The following is a 21607-nucleotide window of genomic DNA, read 5'->3' as shown; positions in this document are numbered from 1 at the left end:
ACAGGGACAGCACCACTCCAAGATATTCACAGCTTTAGTTTCTAGGAAAACAAAGTTTAACAGGGCTACAACAATATTTACACAAATTACTGACACTATCATTTGAATTCACTTACTGAAAAAGTCATACAAATCAACAGGTAGAGTGCTTCTGTGTGGCAAAGTACACAAACCAACAGCTACAATTAATGTATATATTGATGTATGTGACTATGTAAGTGTATGTGTGTATGTATATAGATTTATATACAGAGACAAACATGCTATCAGCACAAATATAAATATATATATATGCATACACACATAGGAACATTTATATACAAAATACACATACACAGATATATACATTCAAATATAACTAATTATATACCCATATGTATATACCCATATTTATAAGTCAAATATGCATACTTCTATATATGTGTGAGTGATTGTGGGTGTTGGAATGTGTATGTATAAGTACACATAGAAAATAAATCTCTGTGTAAATGTTTAAAGATGTATAAGGATACATCTATATGTGTGTGTATGTGGGTGTGTGAGTGTGTATACACATACACATGGAAATACTGAATGATAACTGAATCTAGATCCTCAGTGTTTTCCTCAATTCTGCACACTTAGCCACACATTAGTCAATTAATGAATATTTTTTTTATTGAATTAAGTTGAAATCACTGAAATTTCCTCACTGTTGATACTCATCAACGTGGTGTCATCTCTCAGCAACCATTGCTTGAAAATCTCAGCCTTCTAGTGGCAAAGCAGTGATGTCATCCCATAAGAACCATTTCTTTGAAATGTCAACATTCTGCTGGCCTAGCACTGCATCCATTTCATAAGTCACATAAGCATTCTGGGAAGATGGAAGAATAGGTCAGAAATTTCCAGGCTCTCTAGATTTTCTCTACAAACTGACAGAAATTATGATGAAAAGAACATAGAACAGCAAAAATAAATGAATCAAGCAGTTGTCCTAAGATATCATGAAGGGAACCCAGAAAGGACTCCAGAGCAGGCCTGTAAAACATATTACCTGCCAAAGGATTTCACTTAGCCCTTGAAAATTGTAGAGTATGTAAAACAGGTCTGCACAACATAGTGCCCTGCAGCAGGTCTGCTCCAGAGGCTGAGATTTGATCTAAATGAAGTATAAACACATCCAGGTTTATGCCACTGAATCAATAAACATCAGACACAGAGAGAAGCAGATTAGGCCTCAAGAAATTTCACCTTGCTCATGGTCTCAAAGAAATTTAATCACACAAAATTTACCTCCCAAGCTTTCATCTGAAGAAAAGCAGATGCTTGAGTGAGGAAGGATTGAAGGATCCCCCATTGTTTTGGGAAGTCAAGACTAGAGGTGCTGACCAGACATAATCCTCTGGATAGAGTAAAAGCAGTGATTACAGGGAAACTTTTATCTTAAGTGCTTATATCAATAAAGTAAAGAAAGAATAGCCTAATGAATTTGGGTATGCAATTAAAAAACAACTAGCAAAAGAACATAAAAAATCCCTAATTAAACACTGAATTGGAAATCCTAAAAATTAATTTGAGATTTATAAAATTGAGAGTTAAAAGCCCATACAATTCATAAATAAAACTGAGTTGTTTTTATGAAAAAAGAAAAAATAAAATAGATGAACAATTGGTTAATTTGATTTTAAAAGGTGAAGAAAATCAAATCACTACTATCAAAAATGAAAGGGACTAATATTCAGCTAATGGAGATGAATTTAAAAACAATTACAAGTGTGTAGAATGAAATTTGGTTTCTCAAGTAGACTGTTTGCTAATGTACTAGAAGCCTTTAGGCCTCAGGTGACTTAGGGAGGGAAAAACAAAACTCCAGAAATCCCCCTTGTCACCCCACAGGCCAAATAAGGGAATGTTAACAAAACAGTCAATCAATTTAAAAGATTACATAAGGAAGGGGAGGGTCATGCTTTTACCCAGGTCGTTGGCTGGGTATAGAGACCCTAGAGGAGAGCCTCTCACGCTAAATTAAAAAGTGGACTGCAGACCCCAAGAGAAGGGCTCTCTGAGCAGGGGTAACTGATGGCAGGTGGATGACCCCTGGTGGGGCATATTCAAGATGCCTTGAGGTGTTTGATGGAAAACCCTCATTAAATTACGGGAACTAGCAGTTCAAATCCTGAACTAAGGAGTGAAAGTAAGAGGTACCAGTGATTAACCCTGAGGTATTAAAGTGTAGGATTGATTGGCTTAAAATTACCAAAGTATATTGACTTTGAATTCTTGTTCTGTGTTTCTGTGTGAGGTGTGCATCTCTGTTTTCCTGTGTTAAGTGTATGTCTGTATCCCTGATAGTATCCAGAGATAGTAAAGGGAAAGGAGAGAAAATATTCTACCAGCTCCATAATAGTGTGAGGAGGTTTCCCTTCTCTTTACACGTTGAGATTCTGGCCAGGTCTCGGGTGTGGAAAAGAGTAATTTCCCCTCAGACTGAATAGGAGATAAGCAACATTTGTCTATGGGACTAACATGCTAAATGTTCCTGCAGAATTCCAGAAAAGTAATAATTCTATGGATTAGAATTTGTTCTCAACGAAAGTATATATATATATATATTAATAAGGCATTGAGAATCATGCAGAAGAAGGAAGAGTCTCCCCTCTCAGTTTCTTTTTTTTATTTTTTTTCATTTTTCAAATGCTTTATTAACTTTATTAACTCCTGATTTACATCATTCATTTCTGCCAGATTTTGAGTTGCAAATTTTCTCCCCGTTTTTCCCCCACTGCCTGAAAGTAGCAGTCCCACAGGACATTCCCCTCCTCCAATCTGCTCTCTCTTGAATTTTCTCCCATACCCCTTTCAACTTTTCCAGTAGGGCATGGTGGATCTCTATGCCCCAGTGCCTGTATATATTATTTCCCAATTATATGTAAAATAGTATTAATAATTGTGTGTATATATACATACATATATATATACTGGGAATTTCTGAACCTGACTATAATATTCCTAGGAGTTTTCTTTTTGGGATCTTTTTCAGGAGGTGATGAGTAGATTCTTTCAACCTCTATTTTGCCTTTTGGTTCTAAAACATCAGGTCAGTTTTCCTTGAGAATTTCTTGGAGGATGATTTCTAGATTCTTTCTTTCATCATGGTTTTCAGGTAATCCAATAATTTTTAAATTATCTCTCCTGGATCTATTTTCCAGGCCAGTGGTTTTTCCAATGAGATATTTCACAGTGCCTTCTATTATTTGATTTGTTTGGATCTGTTTAACAGCATCTTGTTCCAATCTAATTCTGAAGGAATGATTCTCCTCAGTGAGCTTTTGAGATTCTTTTTCCATCTGGCAAATTCAGCTTTTTAAGGCATTCTTCTCCTCATTGACTTTTTGAGCCTCTTTTGTCATTTCAGTTGGTCTATTTTTTAAGGTGGTATTTTCCTTAGTCAGGCTGTTGACTCTCATTTCGTAATTTTCTTGCATTGTTCTCATTTCTCTTCCCAATTTTTCCTCCACTTCTCTTATCAGTTTCTTAAGGTCTTCTATGGCCTGTAACCAGCTCATATTTTCCTTAGAAGCTTTTGGTGCAGGAGTTCTGACTTCGCTGTCTTCCTCCTGTTCCATGCTTTACTCCTTTTTGTCCCCCAAATAGTATTCTAATGTTGGATTCTTCTGTTTGCTTTGTTTCCTTTGCCTGCTCATTTTGCCACTCAATTACTTGACTTTTGGGCTTTTTGCCACAGTAGGACTCTGCTGCCAGAGAGGGGAGCTTTGTACCAAATGCTGGGGTTTTTTCAGCTGCCAGAGGTGTTAGTTGGGTGCCCTTCTCTGAAGCCTCCACACATTCTGGCAAGCTGGACATACACCCCAGGACCTCCACCCTAGACTACAATCCAGATCCAAGCAGGTTAAAGCAAAAGTGATTACCCCTCAGACTGGTTGCTTGGTCCCCCCTACACTCTGCAGGCCAGGAGCTGAAGCTGCCACGTGGGGGTGGCTGCACAGCCGTGGCAGCAGCTTCCCACCCGGGGCAGCAAAAGCCAACACACTCCGAACTACTGAGACCCAAAGTCCATACTGCACTGACCTCTCACTTTACCCTTCGCATCTATGTGTTGATAATTCTGGAGATGGCCACCACTGCTGATGATCCGGAGTCCCTCCAGTCAGTGTCTGGTCAGGCCCGCCCTGGGGCTAAAACCTCAGTGTGGGGCTGGGCTTAGCTCCCAGAGCGCTGCTGGCCAATTTCTGCCAGCCTGCCAGGCTGTTCTCAGTGGGAAGTTAGCTTCTGTGTGTCATTTTGTGGGTTCTGTAGCTCCAAAGTTTGTTCAGAGTCCCCTTTTACATGAATTGGGGAAGGTGGAAGCCGGAGCCACATGGAGATCCTGCTTCTACTCTGCCATCTTGACACCCCTCTCAGTTTCTAGAGAGATTAAAAGAGGGAATTCGAAAGTTTTCTGGGCTGGACCCAGATGAACCAGAAACTGAAAACATTTTGAAACTATATTTTGTATCTAACTAGTGGTCAGACATTAGTAAGGAGTTGAAAAAATTAGAGAAATGGAATCGTAGACCTTTGAGGAGCTGTTAGAGGAGGCCATGAAGGTATATGTGAAAGGAAATAAGGAAAGCAAAAGACTGAGGAAGGGAGACAAGAAGGAATACCAGAGGATCAGGATGTTAATTCAAGCCATACGACGAGCTTCACCCTGGTACGAGGGCACGGAGAAAGATGGAGCTCTGGGGGACTGAATTGGGGAGTTCAGTGAAGTAGAAAGGGGCCCGCTATAGGGCAAAGAAAAGGGGCCCTGGCCCACTTACCTGCTGGACTTGCAAGAAGACAAGGCACCTGGCTAGGGACTGTCCCCAGAGAAAAGGGAATTGACATATTTGGAACCTAAAGATCTGCAGGAGTCTCCCTTACAGACAGGAAGTTGGTGAGAAAAGATTGAATGGGTATGCAATAGTTAATGGAGAAACTAGTTCTCTTAGTCAGGCCAGCAGTCTCCTCAAAACTTGGTTGACACAAACTTGTGAGCTATATGCCTTAAACCAAGCATTGAAATTGCTTAAAGGAAAGGATGGGGTCGATCTATACAGATTTCAAATAAGGTAAAATATGGGAAGAGAAGGGGATGGTCAGCAGTAAGGGGAAGGAATTAGTACACATGAGCCTATTAACCAAGGTATTGCAGAATCTCACTTTACCTAAAACTATCACTATTGTCCATGTAAAGGGACACCAATCACGAAACACTTTTGAGGCTCTGGGCAATTGCCTCACCAATGAATCAGCTAAGAGAGCTGGAGGTGAGGAAAACTCTACTGAAGAAATGTTGGTTCTAATCCCTGCCCTGCCTCCCAGTCCACCTCCTCCATCCTTTACCAGGGAGGAAAAATTGAAGGCCCAAGATTTGGGTACCCAGGAGGATGACACAGATCACTGGTTCCTCCCAGACAGCAGAGAGGTACTGACCAAAGCAGGTATGAGACAAATTCTATGCTACTTATATCAAGGTAGTCATTGGGATGTCCAGAACCTGTGTGATACTGTGCTCACTAAGTTTATCACTCCTAGAGTGTACACTCTAGCCTGGCAGTTGGTAGAGGGTTGCCTTGTTTGTCAAAGGACTAACAAGACTGCCCTGCGTCAGACCCAGGCCAAGGAAGGCCTCCAGTATTAAGGCCATTCCAGAGCATACAGGTGGACTTCACTGAGCTACCACCTGAGGGCTGCCTTAAATACCTGTTGGCCATAGTGGATCATCTGACCTCATGGGTTGAGTTCTTTCCTTTGTCACAGGCTACTGCCCCAACAGTGGGCAGGAATTTATTCCTAGATATGAGATGTTGGAACGTGTGGTCTCGGACTAGGGCATGCATTTTATAGCTTTACTTGGGATTAGGACATTCCTACCCGGGTGGGGTACAAAAAGATATAGATCCCATACTTGATACCAAAGACCTGTCTATTAGAAAATATGTGTTAATTACATTTAAAAGGACTTATTGCTCAGAGTTCACCTTTAGGATTCGCTGTGCACAAGTACCAGCCTGGAGACTGGATCCTAATCTGAGTTTGAAAAGAGGAGAAGCTGACTCCATCCTGGGACAGAACCTTTCAAGTGCTCATGGCTTCAGACACAGCAGTGAGGACTCGAGAACATGCTGGACCCATCATACTCTGGTAAAAGGACCAGTTCCCTCCTCCTGATGAATGGCCAATAGTCTCTGAATCAATAGGTGAGCTTAGGATTCGTCTGAGATGGAGGAAAAGAAAGGACTGATGAACTTTGCGTGAAGGATTATTGTATGTATACTCATTTGGGGATCTATAATTGGAATTGTTTTGTTTGAGGTGTTAGATAAAATTTTTTGTTGGATAACCCTTCTACACCAAATACTACAGACTCCTAATGTCACTCTCTGTGATCGGAGTGGACCATGGAGGCAGTGTCAGTCTGGTTCTGGGTTTTGCTGACATCCTACCTGCTGATCTCCCCTAGACCAGCTCCCAGTGCCCCATAGGAGGAAAATACATTTCAGACTTTAATGAAAACTATAGCCAACACCTTCAACTTGACTAACTGTTGGATTTGTGGGGGTCCTGAAAGGTTAGCTTTTTCCTCCCAGAACAAATGGAGGGACAGTTAGGTATTCCATTGTATGATGATTTGAGCCAACCTAAAAAGAGTATAGATATGTCCATTACCCAATCTGGAGATGCTAATGGGTGGGGAGACTCATGGCCACCTGAGAGCATCATTAAAATTTATGGGCCATGAGGGGTGGCTAGGCAGCTCAGTGAATAGAGCACTGGCCCTGGAGTCAGGAGGACTTGAGTTCAAATGCAGCCTCAAACACTTAATACAAAAACTAGCCATGTGACCTTCGGCAAGTCACTTAACCCCAATTGCTCTCCAAAAAAAAAAAAAAAACTTATGGGCCGGCAACCTGGGCCCAAGATGGGAGTTGGGGATATAGGACCCCTTTATACATGCTAAACAGGATAATTAGACTCTAGGCAGTAGTAGAAATTATTACTAATAAGATGGCCAGAGCTCTTGATCTGCTGGCCAACCAAGCCACCCAAACCCAAGAAGCTCTATTACAGCACAGGCTGTAAGAGAATAAACTAGAAGCCTTCCCATAAAGATTAACCTTGAAAGAAGGCTGCTCTCTGTCAACAATATTATTCAGGATTGTATGGGAAATCCTAACAACAGTAATAAGAGAAGAAGAAGAAAATGAAGTTATTAGAATAGGCAATTAGTATTTTATATATAAACAATTAGTTTTGAATTATCTCCTAGCCAAGGAAGGGGCGGGGTGGTAATGTGGAAAATTGAACTTGTCAATTTGTTGCATGAGAACAGACAACAATGGGGCTGTGGTGAAAGAAATTACTCAGGACATTTGGAAACTAGCACAACTCCCTGTGCAGACCTGGCAATCTCCTTTTAATATGTCTTGGTGATCCTAGTTTGGAGGAACCTGGTGGAAACAAGCTTTATGGTTCCTACTCATAGCCATTAGTGGGGTTATGCTAGTACCTGTGTGTTTACCATGTATGATCAAATTGACCACAGGTATAGAGCAGAATACAATATCCAAGCTAGTGAGTTTAGAAATGAGAACAGAAGTCTAACTAGTGCTTATGAAAAGACAAGGATGGGAACCAGTAGCCATCCTCAAAAGGGATGAGACTGAGGGAGTGGATGGATTAGAAGAACAATGTTATGAAATGCTACAGTTGTTTGAGGATAAGGAGAGTGAAAGGATGTTAAATGACTTAAATGAGAAACCACAGTGAACAAAGAGGAGGGATTGTGTAGAATGAAATGTGGTTTCTCAAGTAGACTATTTGCTAAAGTACTAGAAGCCTCAGTTAGGGGACCTGGGGAGGGAAAAATGAAACTCCAGAAATCCCCCTGTCATCCTACCAGCCAAATAAGGCAATGTTAACAAAACAGCCAATCAATTTAAAAGATTACATGAGGAAGGGGAGGGTCATGGTTTTCTGCTATATAAACCTGCTTTGGCTTTGGCCTCCTCTCTCTGGACTTCCCAGTGATGGGACTGCCTGCTTCTTGTGAGATTCAATAAAACTTCCTGCTTTCACCTTGAGACATCTCTGAGTAGTCAATTTGGGGTAGGTAGGGTCTCTGTACCCCACACACAATGAACTATTTTGCCTAAATATATGCCAATAAATTTAACAATTTAAGTGAAATGGAACAATACTTACAAAAAATATAAATTGCCTCACTTGGCAGAAGGGGAAATAGAACTATAGTTGCAATAGACCTATTTTTGAAAGAGAAATTGAATATGTCACAAATGAACTTCTGAAGAGTAAAGCTCCATGACCAGGTAGATCTAAAAGTGAATTCTATTGAACATTTAAAGATCAACTGATTCCAATATAAATAAATTATTTAGAATAATATGTAAAGAAGGGATACTACCACATTCTTTTTTTTTTTTTGCTTTTTTTTTTGATGGGAGGGCAATTGGGGTTAAGTGACTTGCCCAAAGTCACATGGCTAGTAAGTGTGTCAAGTGGCTGAGGCCAGATTTGAACTCTGCTCCTCCTTACACCAGGGCAGGTATGCCCTGTACCACTTAGCTGCCCCCCACATTCTTTTTATAAAACAAATATGATACTGATACCCAAATGAGGAAGAGTAAAAACAGAGAAAGAAAATTATAGACCAATTTCATTAAGTAATATAAATGTAAAAATAAATAAAATAATAGCTAAAAGTTTGCAACAATGTATTGGATATATGATGCATTACCATCAATTGGGATTTATACCAGGAATGGAGGGATGTTTTAACAAAAGGAAACCTATTAATATAAATGGGTATATCAATCAAAAAAATCATGATTGTATCAATGGATGTAGGAAAGACTTAAAAAAGTCAAGTTATAATTATTGACATATAATATATTGACAATATAAATATTGACAATAATTATTATTGACAAAGTCAAGTCAAATTATAAAAACAATTTATAATCATGTGAACAATGCTCTAATCATTATTGAAAAGAAATATTCAAATTAAAAATACATTGAGATATCATTTTATACATACCACATTCGCTGAAATGAAAGAAGAGGAAAATGACAAATGTTGAAGGGGATATGGAAAAATTGGGAAACATTTTTGGTGGAATAGTGAGCTGATTCAACCACTCTGGAGAGCAATCTGAATTTATGGTCAAAAAGTTGTTTAACTACCTATATATATCCTTTGACCCAGCCATACCACTAATATGTCTATTTCTAAAGATAATTAGGGAAAAGGAAAAGATTCTGTACATTCTAAAATATTTATAGTAGTTTTCTTTGTGGTGGCAAAGAACTGAAAAATGCAGGGTATACATCAGTTGGGGAATTGCTGACCAAGTTGTGGTACATCCTCGTGACGGAATACTAGCATGATACAAAAAATCATGAACTCAATGGTTTTAGAAAAAAAGATGGAAAGACTTGCAAAATATAATGAAGAGTAAAATGAACAGAAGCAAGAGAATATTGTATACAGTAGCATCAATATTGTTTCAAGAACAACTTTGCAAATAAGTTTTGTCTATTATAAATACCCAAAATATCTATAAAACAACACATGAAGAAATATACCTTCTATATGCATAGAAAGAAGTGAAAAAGAATAATTTCACTTATGTAAACCCATTTGTGTCTAATGCATTTTGCCAGCATTCTAATGCTCCCTGATGAGAACTAAATTTTCCCAACATATAAAGATTTAATGTAAAATGGACATGACAGAAAAATGCTTTCTCTCCCGATGCCACTGTGTATAGTAGGTGGCAGCAGACTTGGTTGCTCTGGGAAGGAGAAGTCTGAGCCTCAGGCAGCACCTTTCCCCAGATACTCCAGAAAATATTGTGTCACTGTCTCACCACACACAATGAGTCCTGAGAAACAAAACTTGGGGTATTTTGGAGGGTCTAGGAGGTTTAGCAGGCCTTATTGTGCTCTGTTGGTTTTGTGCCTCCATTCCTCCAGCTCAGAGGCATATACTGGTAATGGATGTACTGGTAAGTGTTTTTTTTTTTTTTAACAACAGCTCTCCAGGGGAGAAAAAATGAATGCATTTAAAAATTTTTTAATTTAATCTGCATTATTAACATTTTCTCTATCCCTTTCCTACATCTAAATTAAACAACAGCAACAAACAATTAAAATCAAGCCCTGATTTTCAGTGTCTGCTGATTTCTGAAGTATACTGCACACACTGAAAACTTAACAATGACCTCTCTCATACCAGTACAGCTTACCCTGGATATAAGGAACCATGAATGGTATTGAGGCTGCATAATCTACATGAAATTCAGTCACAAAGAGAATGAAAAAAAAAATAATCCTGACACCAAGCAGAGATGTCAGGAGTAAATTCAGAAATACTGTTCCTTTCCACCAAGATAGAACCAGTATGTGCTAAAGATAAAACATGACAAAACTTGGGGTGCCTTCCTAATTTGAAATGGCCTTGGGATAAACTGGGAAAATAATAGAAACATAGAAAAACCTAAAGATCATTCCTTTGGCATTGAAGGTAGATTGGAATGGTGGAGAAGGATAGACCCTTCAGTCCTTACTGACAATATTTCATTCTCTGTGTCTGTTTTAGAACCCGTCCCCAGGGTCTTAGAACTAACTGGGGGAAACATCTCTCTGCAGCTCAGAGAGGAAACATCCAAGAGAGAGGCAGTGGCTCTTTGTCATTCTAAACAGAGAAAGACATGCAAATGCAGCTCCTCCCTCTAGGGATGAAAACCAGCAAAAACCTGTGTCTGCAGCTCTGGGAGAGGAGCTTTTCCTTTGTGTGGCCTTTCTCTCCTAAGAACTGACATTGTACAGTCTGAACAATGGGTTTGGGACTGAATGGAATTTTCATTCTGACTATATTACAAGGTAGTTTTGTCTCTTGTTTGTTTCTTGACCAAGGAAACAATCTTTGAAGTAATGTATTTGTGTGACTATTGTCTTTAATGATTCTGTTTGCAGGTGTCCATTGTGATGTTCAGCTGTTGGAGTCTGGGGGTGATGTGAGACAGCCTGGAGGATCTCTTAGCCTTTCCTGCAAAGCTTCTGGATTCACCTTCAGCAACTATTACATGCACTGGATTCGCCAGGCTCCAGGGAAGGGGCTGGAGTGGCTCTCATATATTAGATATGATGGAAGAAGCACAAACTATGCAGACTCTGTGAAAGGGCGATTCACCATCTCCAGAGACAACAGCAAAAGCATGGTGTACCTGCAAATGAATTCCCTTAAAGCTGAAGACACAGCCCTGTATTACTGTGCAAGAGACACAGTGAGAAAAAGGAGTCTGAGACCAGACATAAACCTCCTCATTCAGATAAGTCATGTGGAGATTAACTTGGAGAGGGAAGTCAAGAACAGTGAGCACAAACAGACCACTTAGAATAACAGGTAAAGAATGAAATGGAAAAAAAAATTCAAGGTCTCTGATTTTTAAAAAATTGTTTTATACTCAAATGCCAGAACGCAAATACATTATAGAGAAAAGAAACAAAAATATACCATAAATTTAAATATTAGAATTTAAATATGAAGTTAGAAGGAAAAAAAGCATGTTGTGTTCATAGCAGACCATAAGAACGAATTCTAAATATGTGACAATTAATTATCATTTTAAGAAAGCCTGTACGATAAAGAATACTCACTGTCTTTAGAATGGATTATCTTTTCTTCCTTGTGATATTTTTTTGTTCTCTGCTGTGTACTTTTTAACTTTGTTCTTTTTTTCTCCCCCTCTCCCCACAGAAGGCAACAATGAAGTTTATATATGTTTCTCTATAGCTACAAGTACATATATATTGATAATCAATTTAATAACCTCAATAAGTACCAGGGTCTGAAATAATTAACCAGAAGAAGAACTTGGACGTAACAGGTTCTTTGTTTTCTAAATAAACTCAGAGAATACCTCTTCCTATGTCAATAAAGCCAGATAGGACTTACTTTATGACCATTAAGAATGAGACCCTTAACCTGAGGCACTAACTTGACTTTTTGTTATCTTAATATTTTTGGACATATACTATTTTATGGAATGTTAATGGTTAAGAAAACACAAATATCCTGAGTCACAATTTCAACTGACACTTTGTCAACTCTCTTATTTTATTGTATTTACCATCTATTCAATTATGAAAATTCCTTTCTCCTGCTGTGATAACATTTATGGAGATCATAAATTTAAGTGACACAGTTATCCTGAATTGGGATGGTTCTAAAATGTATTTAAGCTTTCTCATTCTTTTGTTCAGGCAGTCAGAACTTAGGTTTTGACTCCTTGTACATACAAGTAAGCAAGTTTCTTCTAGCTTTAAGGGAATCAACAATATGGATTTACATTTCAAGTAGCCTTTAACTAAACTTTCAGGTTAACATTTATGGTGCCCTAGACATCCGATGAATTGTTGAAATGGCAGAACAGCCCATTCCTTCAATGCTACAGAATCAGAATCCATTTTTCCTGGAAATTTAACCTTGATAAAAGTTCCTCTATTGCCTACTTCCAAAGGACTACCACTAGTTTGGTTGAAGTCTGAAATTCCCTTAAGCCAGTTTTGAGAATGGGAATCATTTCACGTTAAATTGCTTTGCATTAATTAGGTCCCTTTTAAAGATGAATCTTAGCTAATTTAGGCCAGGTAGCCCAATTTAAAAGGGCCACAATAGGGCTCTTTTGGACCAGTCAAAATGTCTATATCTTAAAATCAAATGTGTATGTACAAGAATACGTAGAAAATAAATCTCTATATCAATGTTTAAAGATGTATGATACATTTATAAGTGTGTGTGTGAATGTGTACACACATACACATGGAAATACTGAATGATAACTAAATCCAGATCCTCAGTGTTATCATCAGTTCTGCATACTTAGTCATACATTAGTCAATTAATAAATATTTTTTTTATTGAATTAAGTTGAAATCACTGAAACTTCCTCACTGTTGATACTCATCAAAGTGGTGTCATCTCTCAGCAACCATTACTTGAAAATCTCAGCCTTCTAGTGGCAGAGAAGTGACATCATCCCATAGGAACTATTTCTTTGAAATATCAACATTCTACCAGCCTAGCACTGCATCCATTTCATAAGACACAAGATCCTTCTCAGCATTGGTTCTTTCTTTCCACTTTTCTTTTTTACAGAATATGGTAAAAACTCAGTTGTACTTTATATTCTAGAAAAACCACAGTATATCATATACTATTTCTTAGAAGGTTTTTTTTTCTTTTTATCATTTTAAGAGTACATTGGAAAAAGGTAAGAGACATCCAGCCTTCAAAATTACCAGTGGATCATCAGATCTCCAAGCAACTGTTCAAAGAACCTACAATTAATGCATATATTGATGAAGGTGAGTATGTAAGTCTATGTGTCTGTGTATGTACATAAATTTATATTCAAAGACACACATATATCAGTACAAATACACACAAACACAGAGAAAGGAGCACTTATGTAGGAAACACACATGCACTGATATATACATCCACATATAACTAATTATATACTCATAGATATATATCTGTATGTATAAGTGCAAATATACATACTTGTATATATGAGAATGTTTAAATATGTATGAGGATGCATATGTGTGTAAGTGCATATACATGTACACATTCAAATACATAATGGTAACTTAATGTAGATCCTCACTGTTTTCCTCAATTCTGCATACTTAGCCATACATTAGTCAATTAATAAATATTTTTTTAATTGAATTGAGTTGAAATCACTGAAATTTCCTCACCGTTGATGCTAGTTGTGTCATCTCTCAGCAACCAGTGTTTGAAAATATCAACCTTTTACTGGTGGAGAAGTGATTTCATCCTGTAGCAACCATTTCTTTGAAATATCAACATGTACCTAGCCTAGCAGTGCATCCATTTCATAAGATACAAGATCCTTCTCTGGATTGGTTTTGGATTTCCACTTTTCTGTAGGATTTCATAAAAACTCAGGAGTACTTTATCTTCTAGATAAACCACAGTATATTGTATACTACTTCTTAGAGGTTTTTATCTCATTTTATGATCACTTTGGAGAAATGTAAGATACATACAGCCTTCAAGGTTACACCTGGATCAATGGATCTCCAAGCAACTATTTCAAAGTGCCTACAATTAACGTATATATTGATGTATGTGAGTATGTACATTTGTGAGAGAAAGTACATAGATTTATATTAAAAAATATGTGCACATATCAACATAAATATATATTTATACACACATACAGTTATGTAAGACACAACCACATAGATATATACATAGACATATAAATAATGATATTCTTTTTTTTAAGCAATTGTAATTAAGTAACTTGCTCAAGGTTACATGGCCACTTACTTCTGGGTGTGGTGCTAAGTATCAGAGCCCAGATTCGATCCCAGGTCATCCCGACTCTGGGGCTGGTGCTCTTACTGTGCCACCTGGCCGCACCTAAGCAAGTGGAGTTAAGTAAATTGTTCAAGGTTACATGGCCAGGTGTTTCTGGGTGGGTGCTAAGTGTCTGAGCCCAGATTCAATCCCAGGTCATCTCACTCTGGGGCCGGTGCTCTTATTCGCTGTGCCACTGGCTGCCTGTGATAGTAATGGAATATAAAGATCCCCCTGTATTGGCTTGGTTTTCAAATTGATTGTGTTAAAACCCAGAGCTTGTTAATCCCACATGTGGGATGGACTTGTTGACTTGAAAAGAGAGACACGAACTGGGAGGAGCTGGTGACGTAGATTTGGAGAGACAAGAGAGAGGTAGAAGAATTTTTTGGAAGCAGCACGCTCGTGAAGGCAGAGAGAGAGACTGAGAGGATTGCAGAGGGCCATTTTGAATCACCCTGGACTTTTGAGACCTGTCCCCGGAGCTGCCAAGGACTGAGGAGACATGGCTGTTTGGCTGGTACTTTGTCTGTCTGTTTTGATGTTGTTTTGCCAGCTTTGTCCACTGGTGAAAGACAGTCCTTTTGTTGAAGAAGTGCTGGAACTTGGCTGTTGGCTAAGAGCTCTTGAGACTGTCCTGCAGACAGAGAGTGAATACTGTCTACTGGTGAAGGACAGTGCTGTTGTTGCAGGGGTCTGGGAACCTTTCTGTTGGTTCAGAAGCCCTGAAGAAGGATTTTCTTGTTGTATGTTTACAGAAATCCTGGGAGAGGGTTTTGCTAATGTTTTCAGGGGTTCTAGGACTGTTCTGCAGACAGAGGATGAATTAATGAAGAGACTGGCAATGTATCTTGTGGCCTTGCTAAGCCTTGTCTCCCCAGGAATTAAGATTGCTGAGAACTTGCTTCATGTCAAGATGAAGAAAAGACCTCCATTTGGGTATTAAGTGCTGTGTTTAAACTTGATGTAACTCTGGGGTAGATTCAATTGTGATCCAGGGGTGGGGAACTTTTGACCTTTTTGTGTTCTGTGATTGAACAAATGAATGTACTTTACTTATGATTGGAAACTAATCTCCATTTGAGAAGAGGGGCTTTGTGATGGACTAAATGAAGGTACAGCCTAGGGGTGGAGTAGTATTTAGAACAGGGACTTTGTAATTGATTGAATGAATGTAAGGTCCTGGGGTGGGGTAGTACTTGGAGATTATTTAATCACACTTAGTAAATGCTGTATTTTGAATGATGTCATGTTTTGACCTTCTCTGTTCTTGGTTTGTCACTGAATAAAACGGAGAGCACCTATGCTGGTATTTTGAACCTTGGGAAGTTGCCTTTCCTTGGCATTACATTACACCGCCCCAATAATGATATATTTTTTTCTTTTTTCTTTTTTTTGCCTTTTGGAGGGCGATTGGGGTTAAGTAACTTGCCCAAGGTTACATGGCTAGTTTTGTGAGTGTGTGTGTGTGTGTGGGGGGGTGTTAGGTGTTTGAGTCTGGAACTGAACTCAGGTCCTCCTGACTCTAGGGTCGGGGCTTTACTCACTGCAACACCTAGCTGACCCCAATAATGATATTTGTAAAGGTACATACTGATATGTATAAATGGAAATATATGTTCTTGTATAAATGTGTGAGTGATTGTGTGTGTTCAAATATGTGCATAAAAGAAAAGGTAAACAAAATATATATGTGAATGTTTAAATATGTATGAGGGTTGATATGTCTGTGTGAGTGTTTATACATGTACACATCAAGATAATGTATAATTCAATCCAGTCCCTCACTTTTTTCCTCAATTTTGCACACACAGCCACATATTAGCCAATTAATTAATATTTTTGAATTGAATTGAGTTGAAATTACTGAACTTTTCCTGATTGTTGATGCTGATGGTATCATCTATTAGCAACCATTGCTTGAGAATTTCAACCTTCTCCTGTCAGGGAAGTGATGTCATCCCATAGCAACCATTTCTTTGAAATGTCAACATTCTACTGGCCTAGCACTGCAGTCATTGCATAAGACACAGGATCCTTCTCTGAACTGGTTTTGGATTTCAACTTTTCTTTTCTAAAGGATTTGGTGAAAACTCCAATATTTTTTGTCTTCTACATAAAAAACAAAATATCATACACTACTTCTTCACGGTTTATATATAATTTTAAGGGTACTTTGGAAAAAGGTAAGGGATATTCTGCCTTCAAAATTACAGCTGGGTCATCAGATCTCCAAGCAACTGTTTCAAAGAACCTACAGTTAATGTATATGTTGATGTATGTGAGTATGTATCTGTATGTGTGAAAGAAAGTATATAGATTTATATTCGAAGACAAACACATATATCAGAATAAATATATTTACACACCCATATACACTTATATAAGATACACCCACATACACAGATATATACATAAATAACCAAATAATTATATTCTTAAAAGTATATACCAGTATGTATAAGTGGAAATATACAGTTTTGTATAAATGTGTGAGTGATTGTGTGTTCAAGTGTGTATGTAAAAGAATAAGTAAATATGTGTGTGTGAGTGAATGTTTAAATATGTATTAGGGTCCATATATGCATGTATGAGTGTGTATACACATACACATCTAGATAATGAAAGATATCTGAATCCAAACACTCACTGGTTTCCTTAGTTCTGTATACATAGCCTCACATTAGTTAATTAATTACTATTTTTTTAATTGAATTGACTTGAAATCCTTGAACTTTTCCTGAACACTGATGTTGGTGCTGTCATCTCTCAGCAACAATTACATGAAAATCTCAACCTTTGTAATGGGAATGAGATTTGAAGATCTTCCCTGCCTCTTAATAGACTGGGGGGGGGAAGGGGGGGGGGGTTTGAAGCTCCCTTTCTATGAAGATAAACTCTGCCCACTGATAGACTGAATGTAGTCACATGGAGTGTGTGGTGGGAGGAGTTTGCTGAAGGGAAGCAGAGCTTATAGAAGCTGAGACAGAGAGTCTGACAGTTAGAGACAGAAGAGCTTAGGCAAGGAAATAGAGAGTGCTGTGAGTAAATATTGATCAAGTATTGGTTTGTGGGAAGGCTAAAGGATGCTGTGACTCAGCATTATTATGACTTCTGAATATCTTTGGTACTAAGATGGAATGAGCTTATTGGTTTGGGTATTGGGTTTTCTGGTGTCTAAATCCTTCAGCTTTATCCTCTATCTGTAGAGTCTGGCATGTTTTGTGATGGAACATCATGTGATACTTATAGTCATGGTATTTATCATGATCGTGGGTGCTGTAAATATTGCATTGGTGCTACAACCTTCTACTGGCAAAGAAGTGATGTGATCCTGTAGCAACCATTTCTTTTAAATGTCAAAATCTTACTGACCTGTCAGTGCATCCATTATATAAGACACAGGATCCTTCTCTGGATAGGTTTTGGATTTCCAATTTTCATTTCTACAAGATTTGGTAAAAATTTAGGTGTACTTTATCCTCTACATAAAGCTCAGTATATTGTATACTACTTCTTAGAGGTTTTTATATAACTTTAAGAGTACTTTGGAAAAAGGTAAGAGACACATATAGTCTTCAAAATTAGAGCTGTCTCATCAGATCTCCAATCAACTCTTTCAAAGTACCTACAATTAATATATATATATATACACACATAGAGAGAGATGTATGTGTAGGTATGAGAGAAAGTATATAGATTTATATTCAAAGACACTCATATATATATGTATGTATATATCAACATAAATATATATTTACACACCTGGGTACACGTATATAAGATATACCCACATACACAGATATATAAATCCATAAAAAAATAATTATATTCTTAAAGGTACATACCAGTATGTTTAAGTGCAAATATACATACTTGCATATATGTATGAGTGATTGTGTGTGTTGAAATGCAAATGTACAAAGTATATATAAACATTAAATATATATATGAATTTTAAAAAATATTTTAGGATACATATTTGTGTGTGTGGTTTGTTAGTGTGTATACACGTACACATGCAAACACCGAATGATCACTGAATCTAGACCTTGTCTGTTTTCCTCAGTTCTGCATACATAGCCACACATTAGTCAATAAATATTTTTAGAATTGAATTGAGATGAAATCATTGAACTTTTCTTGAACGTTGATAATGGTGGTGTCATCTCTTAGCAACCATTGCTTGAAAATCTCAGCCTACTTATGGCAGAGAAGTGTTGTCATCCCATGGCAACCATTTCTTTGAAATGTCAACATTCTACTGATCTAGTAGTGCATTCATTTCATAAGACACAGGATCCTTCTCTGGATTGGTTGTGGATTTCCAATTTTCTTTTCTATAGGTTTTGGTAAAAACTCAGGTATACTTTATCTTCTAAATAAACCACAGTATATTGTATACTACTTCTTAGAGATTTTTTTTAAGCAATTAGGGTTAAGTAACTTGCTCAAGGTTACACGGCCAGTTACTTCTGGGTGTGGTGCTAAGTATCGGAGCCCGGATTTGATCTCCAGGTCATCCCGACACTGTAGCCGGTGCTCTTACATGCTGAGCCACCTGGCCTCCCCTTCTTAGAGATTTTTATCTCATTTTAGGAGCACTTTTGAAAACCATAATGTATACTCAGCCTTCAAAATTGCAGCTGATCATCAGATCTCCAAGCAACTGTTTCAAAGTACCTAGAATTAAGGTAATACATTAATGTATGTGAGTATGTATGTGTACATGAGATAAAATACATAGATTTATATTCAAAGATATATATCAACATAAATATATATTTACACACACATGCTTTCATGTAAGACACACCCACATACACCTGATATATACAATGATATATAAATAATGATATTCTTAAAAGTACATACCAGTATGTATAAGTGGAAATATACATTCTTGTACAAATATGTGAGTAATTGTGTGTGTTCAAGTGTGTGTGTAAGAGAAGAGTTAAATAAGGCATATGAATGTTTAAATATGTATGAGGGTTGATATGTGTGTGAATGCATATAAGCATACACATGTAAATTCTTAATGATAACTGAATCCAGACCCTCACTGTTTTCCTCAATTCTGCAAACATAGACACACATTACATAGTTAGTAAATATTTTTTTAATTGAATTGTGTTGAAATCACTGGATTTTTCCTTAACATTGATGGTGTCATCTCTCAACAATCATTGCTTGAATATCTCAACATCCTGCTGGCAGAAAAGTGATGTAATTGAGTAGCTACCATTTCTTTGAAATGTCAACATTCTACTGAGCTAGCAGTGAAGTCATTTCATAAGACACAGGATCCTTCTCTGGATTGGTTTTGGATTTCCAATTATCTTTTCTAGAGAATATGGTAAAAAAGTGGGTCAAATTTATTTTCTCGATAAAGCTCAGTATATATCATATACTACTCCTTAGAGGTTTTTATATCATTTTAAGAGTACTTTGAAAAAAGGTAAGAGACATATAGTCTTCAAAATTACACCTGGATCATCAGATCTCCAAGCAACTCTTTCAAAGTGCCCTCAATAAATGTATATATAGATGTATGTGAGTACGTATGTGTGAGAGAAAGTATATAGAATTACATTCAAGGAAACCCATACATCAAAATAAATACATATTTATACACCCATGTACACTTATATAAGATACACCCACATACCCAGATATGTACATTCATATATAAATAATTATATCCTTTAAGGTCCATACCGGTATGGATAAGTGTAAATATACATTCTTGTATAAATGTGTGTGTGATTGTGTGTGTTCAAGTGTGTATATAAAAGAATAAGTAAAGGAAAATATATATATGTGTGGATGTTTTAATATGCATGAGGGTTCATTTGTGTGTTTATGAGTATGTATACTGTACACATCGAGATAATAAATGATAAATGAATCCAGACACTCCCTGTTTTCCTCAATTTTGCATACATAGCCACACATTATTCAATTAATTTTTAATTTTGAAATTGAATTGAGTTGAGTTGAAATCATGGAACTTTTCCCCAACATTGATGCTGGTAGTATCATCTCTCAGCAACTATTGCATGAAAATCTCAACCTTCTACTGGCAAAGAAGTGATGTCACCCCATAGCAATCATTTCTTTGATATGTCAACATTCTACTAGCCTAGCAGTGCATCCATCTCATAAGACACAGGATCCTTCTCTGGATTGGTTTTGTATTTCCACTTTTCTTTCCTAGAGGACTTGTTATAAAACTCAGGTATACTTTATCTTCTAGAGAAACCATAGTACATCATATACTAATTTTTTGGGTTTTTTAAATATAATTTTAAGAGTACTTTGAAAAAAGATAAGAGACATCCAATCTTCACAATTACAGGTGGAACATATGACCTCCAAGCAACCGTTTCAAAGATGTATACAATTAATGTATATATTGATGTATGTATGCATATGTGTCTATCTGTATATAAATCTATACACTAAGACAAAAAGATATATCAGTGCAAATATTATATATATATATAAGTATATAAATACAAACACACAGAAAGGAGCACTTATATAGGAAACACACATACACAGATATTTACACCCATATAGAACTAATTAAATACTAATAGGGATATACCTATATGTATATGTGGAAATATACATATTTTCATATATGTGTGAGTGGTTGTATGTGTTGAAATGAGTACAGACAAGTATAGGTAAATAATGAATATATACATGAATGATTAAATATGTATGAGGATACATATGTACTTGTATGTATCAGTGTGTATTCATATACACATGAAAATATTGAATGATAATGGAATCTAGAAACTCACTGATTTCCTCTATTCTGCACACAGCCATACATTAGTCAAATAATCAATATTTTTGAAATTGAATTGAGTTAAATCACTGAAATGTCCTTACTGCTGATGCTTGTGGTGTCATCTCTCAACAATCATTGCTTGAAAGTCTCAACCTTCTACTGGCAGAGAAGTAATGTCACCCAGTAGCAACCATTTCTTTGAAATGTCAACATCCTACTGTCCTAGCAGTATAGTCATTGCATAACACACGGGATCTCTCTCTGGATTGGTTTGGATGTCCGCTTTTCTTTCCTAGAGGATTTTGTAAAATCTCAAGTGTGCTTTATCTTCTAGATAAACCACAGAACTT

At 37.1% G+C, this 21607-nt stretch overlaps 1 gene segment (V, D, J or C); it reads left to right on the top strand.

The window, feature by feature from the left end:
• The first annotated feature begins 10753 nt into the window (after positions 1-10753).
• On the top strand, positions 10754-12786 carry LOC138173799 (immunoglobulin heavy variable 3-43D-like). The segment is given in 2 exon segments: positions 10754-10935; positions 11029-12786. Coding segments are annotated over 2 exon segments (468 nt in total).
• The last annotated feature ends 8821 nt before the right edge of the window (positions 12787-21607 follow it).

Source organism: Petaurus breviceps, unplaced genomic scaffold (assembly GCF_028583685.1).
Source record: "Petaurus breviceps papuanus isolate PSGF00001 unplaced genomic scaffold, PetGlider_PUasm1.0 64, whole genome shotgun sequence".
Taxonomy (NCBI): Eukaryota; Metazoa; Chordata; class Mammalia; order Diprotodontia; family Petauridae; genus Petaurus; species Petaurus breviceps.
Note: the sequence above shows the minus strand (reverse complement) of the source record. Positions and strands in the feature narration are given on the sequence as shown.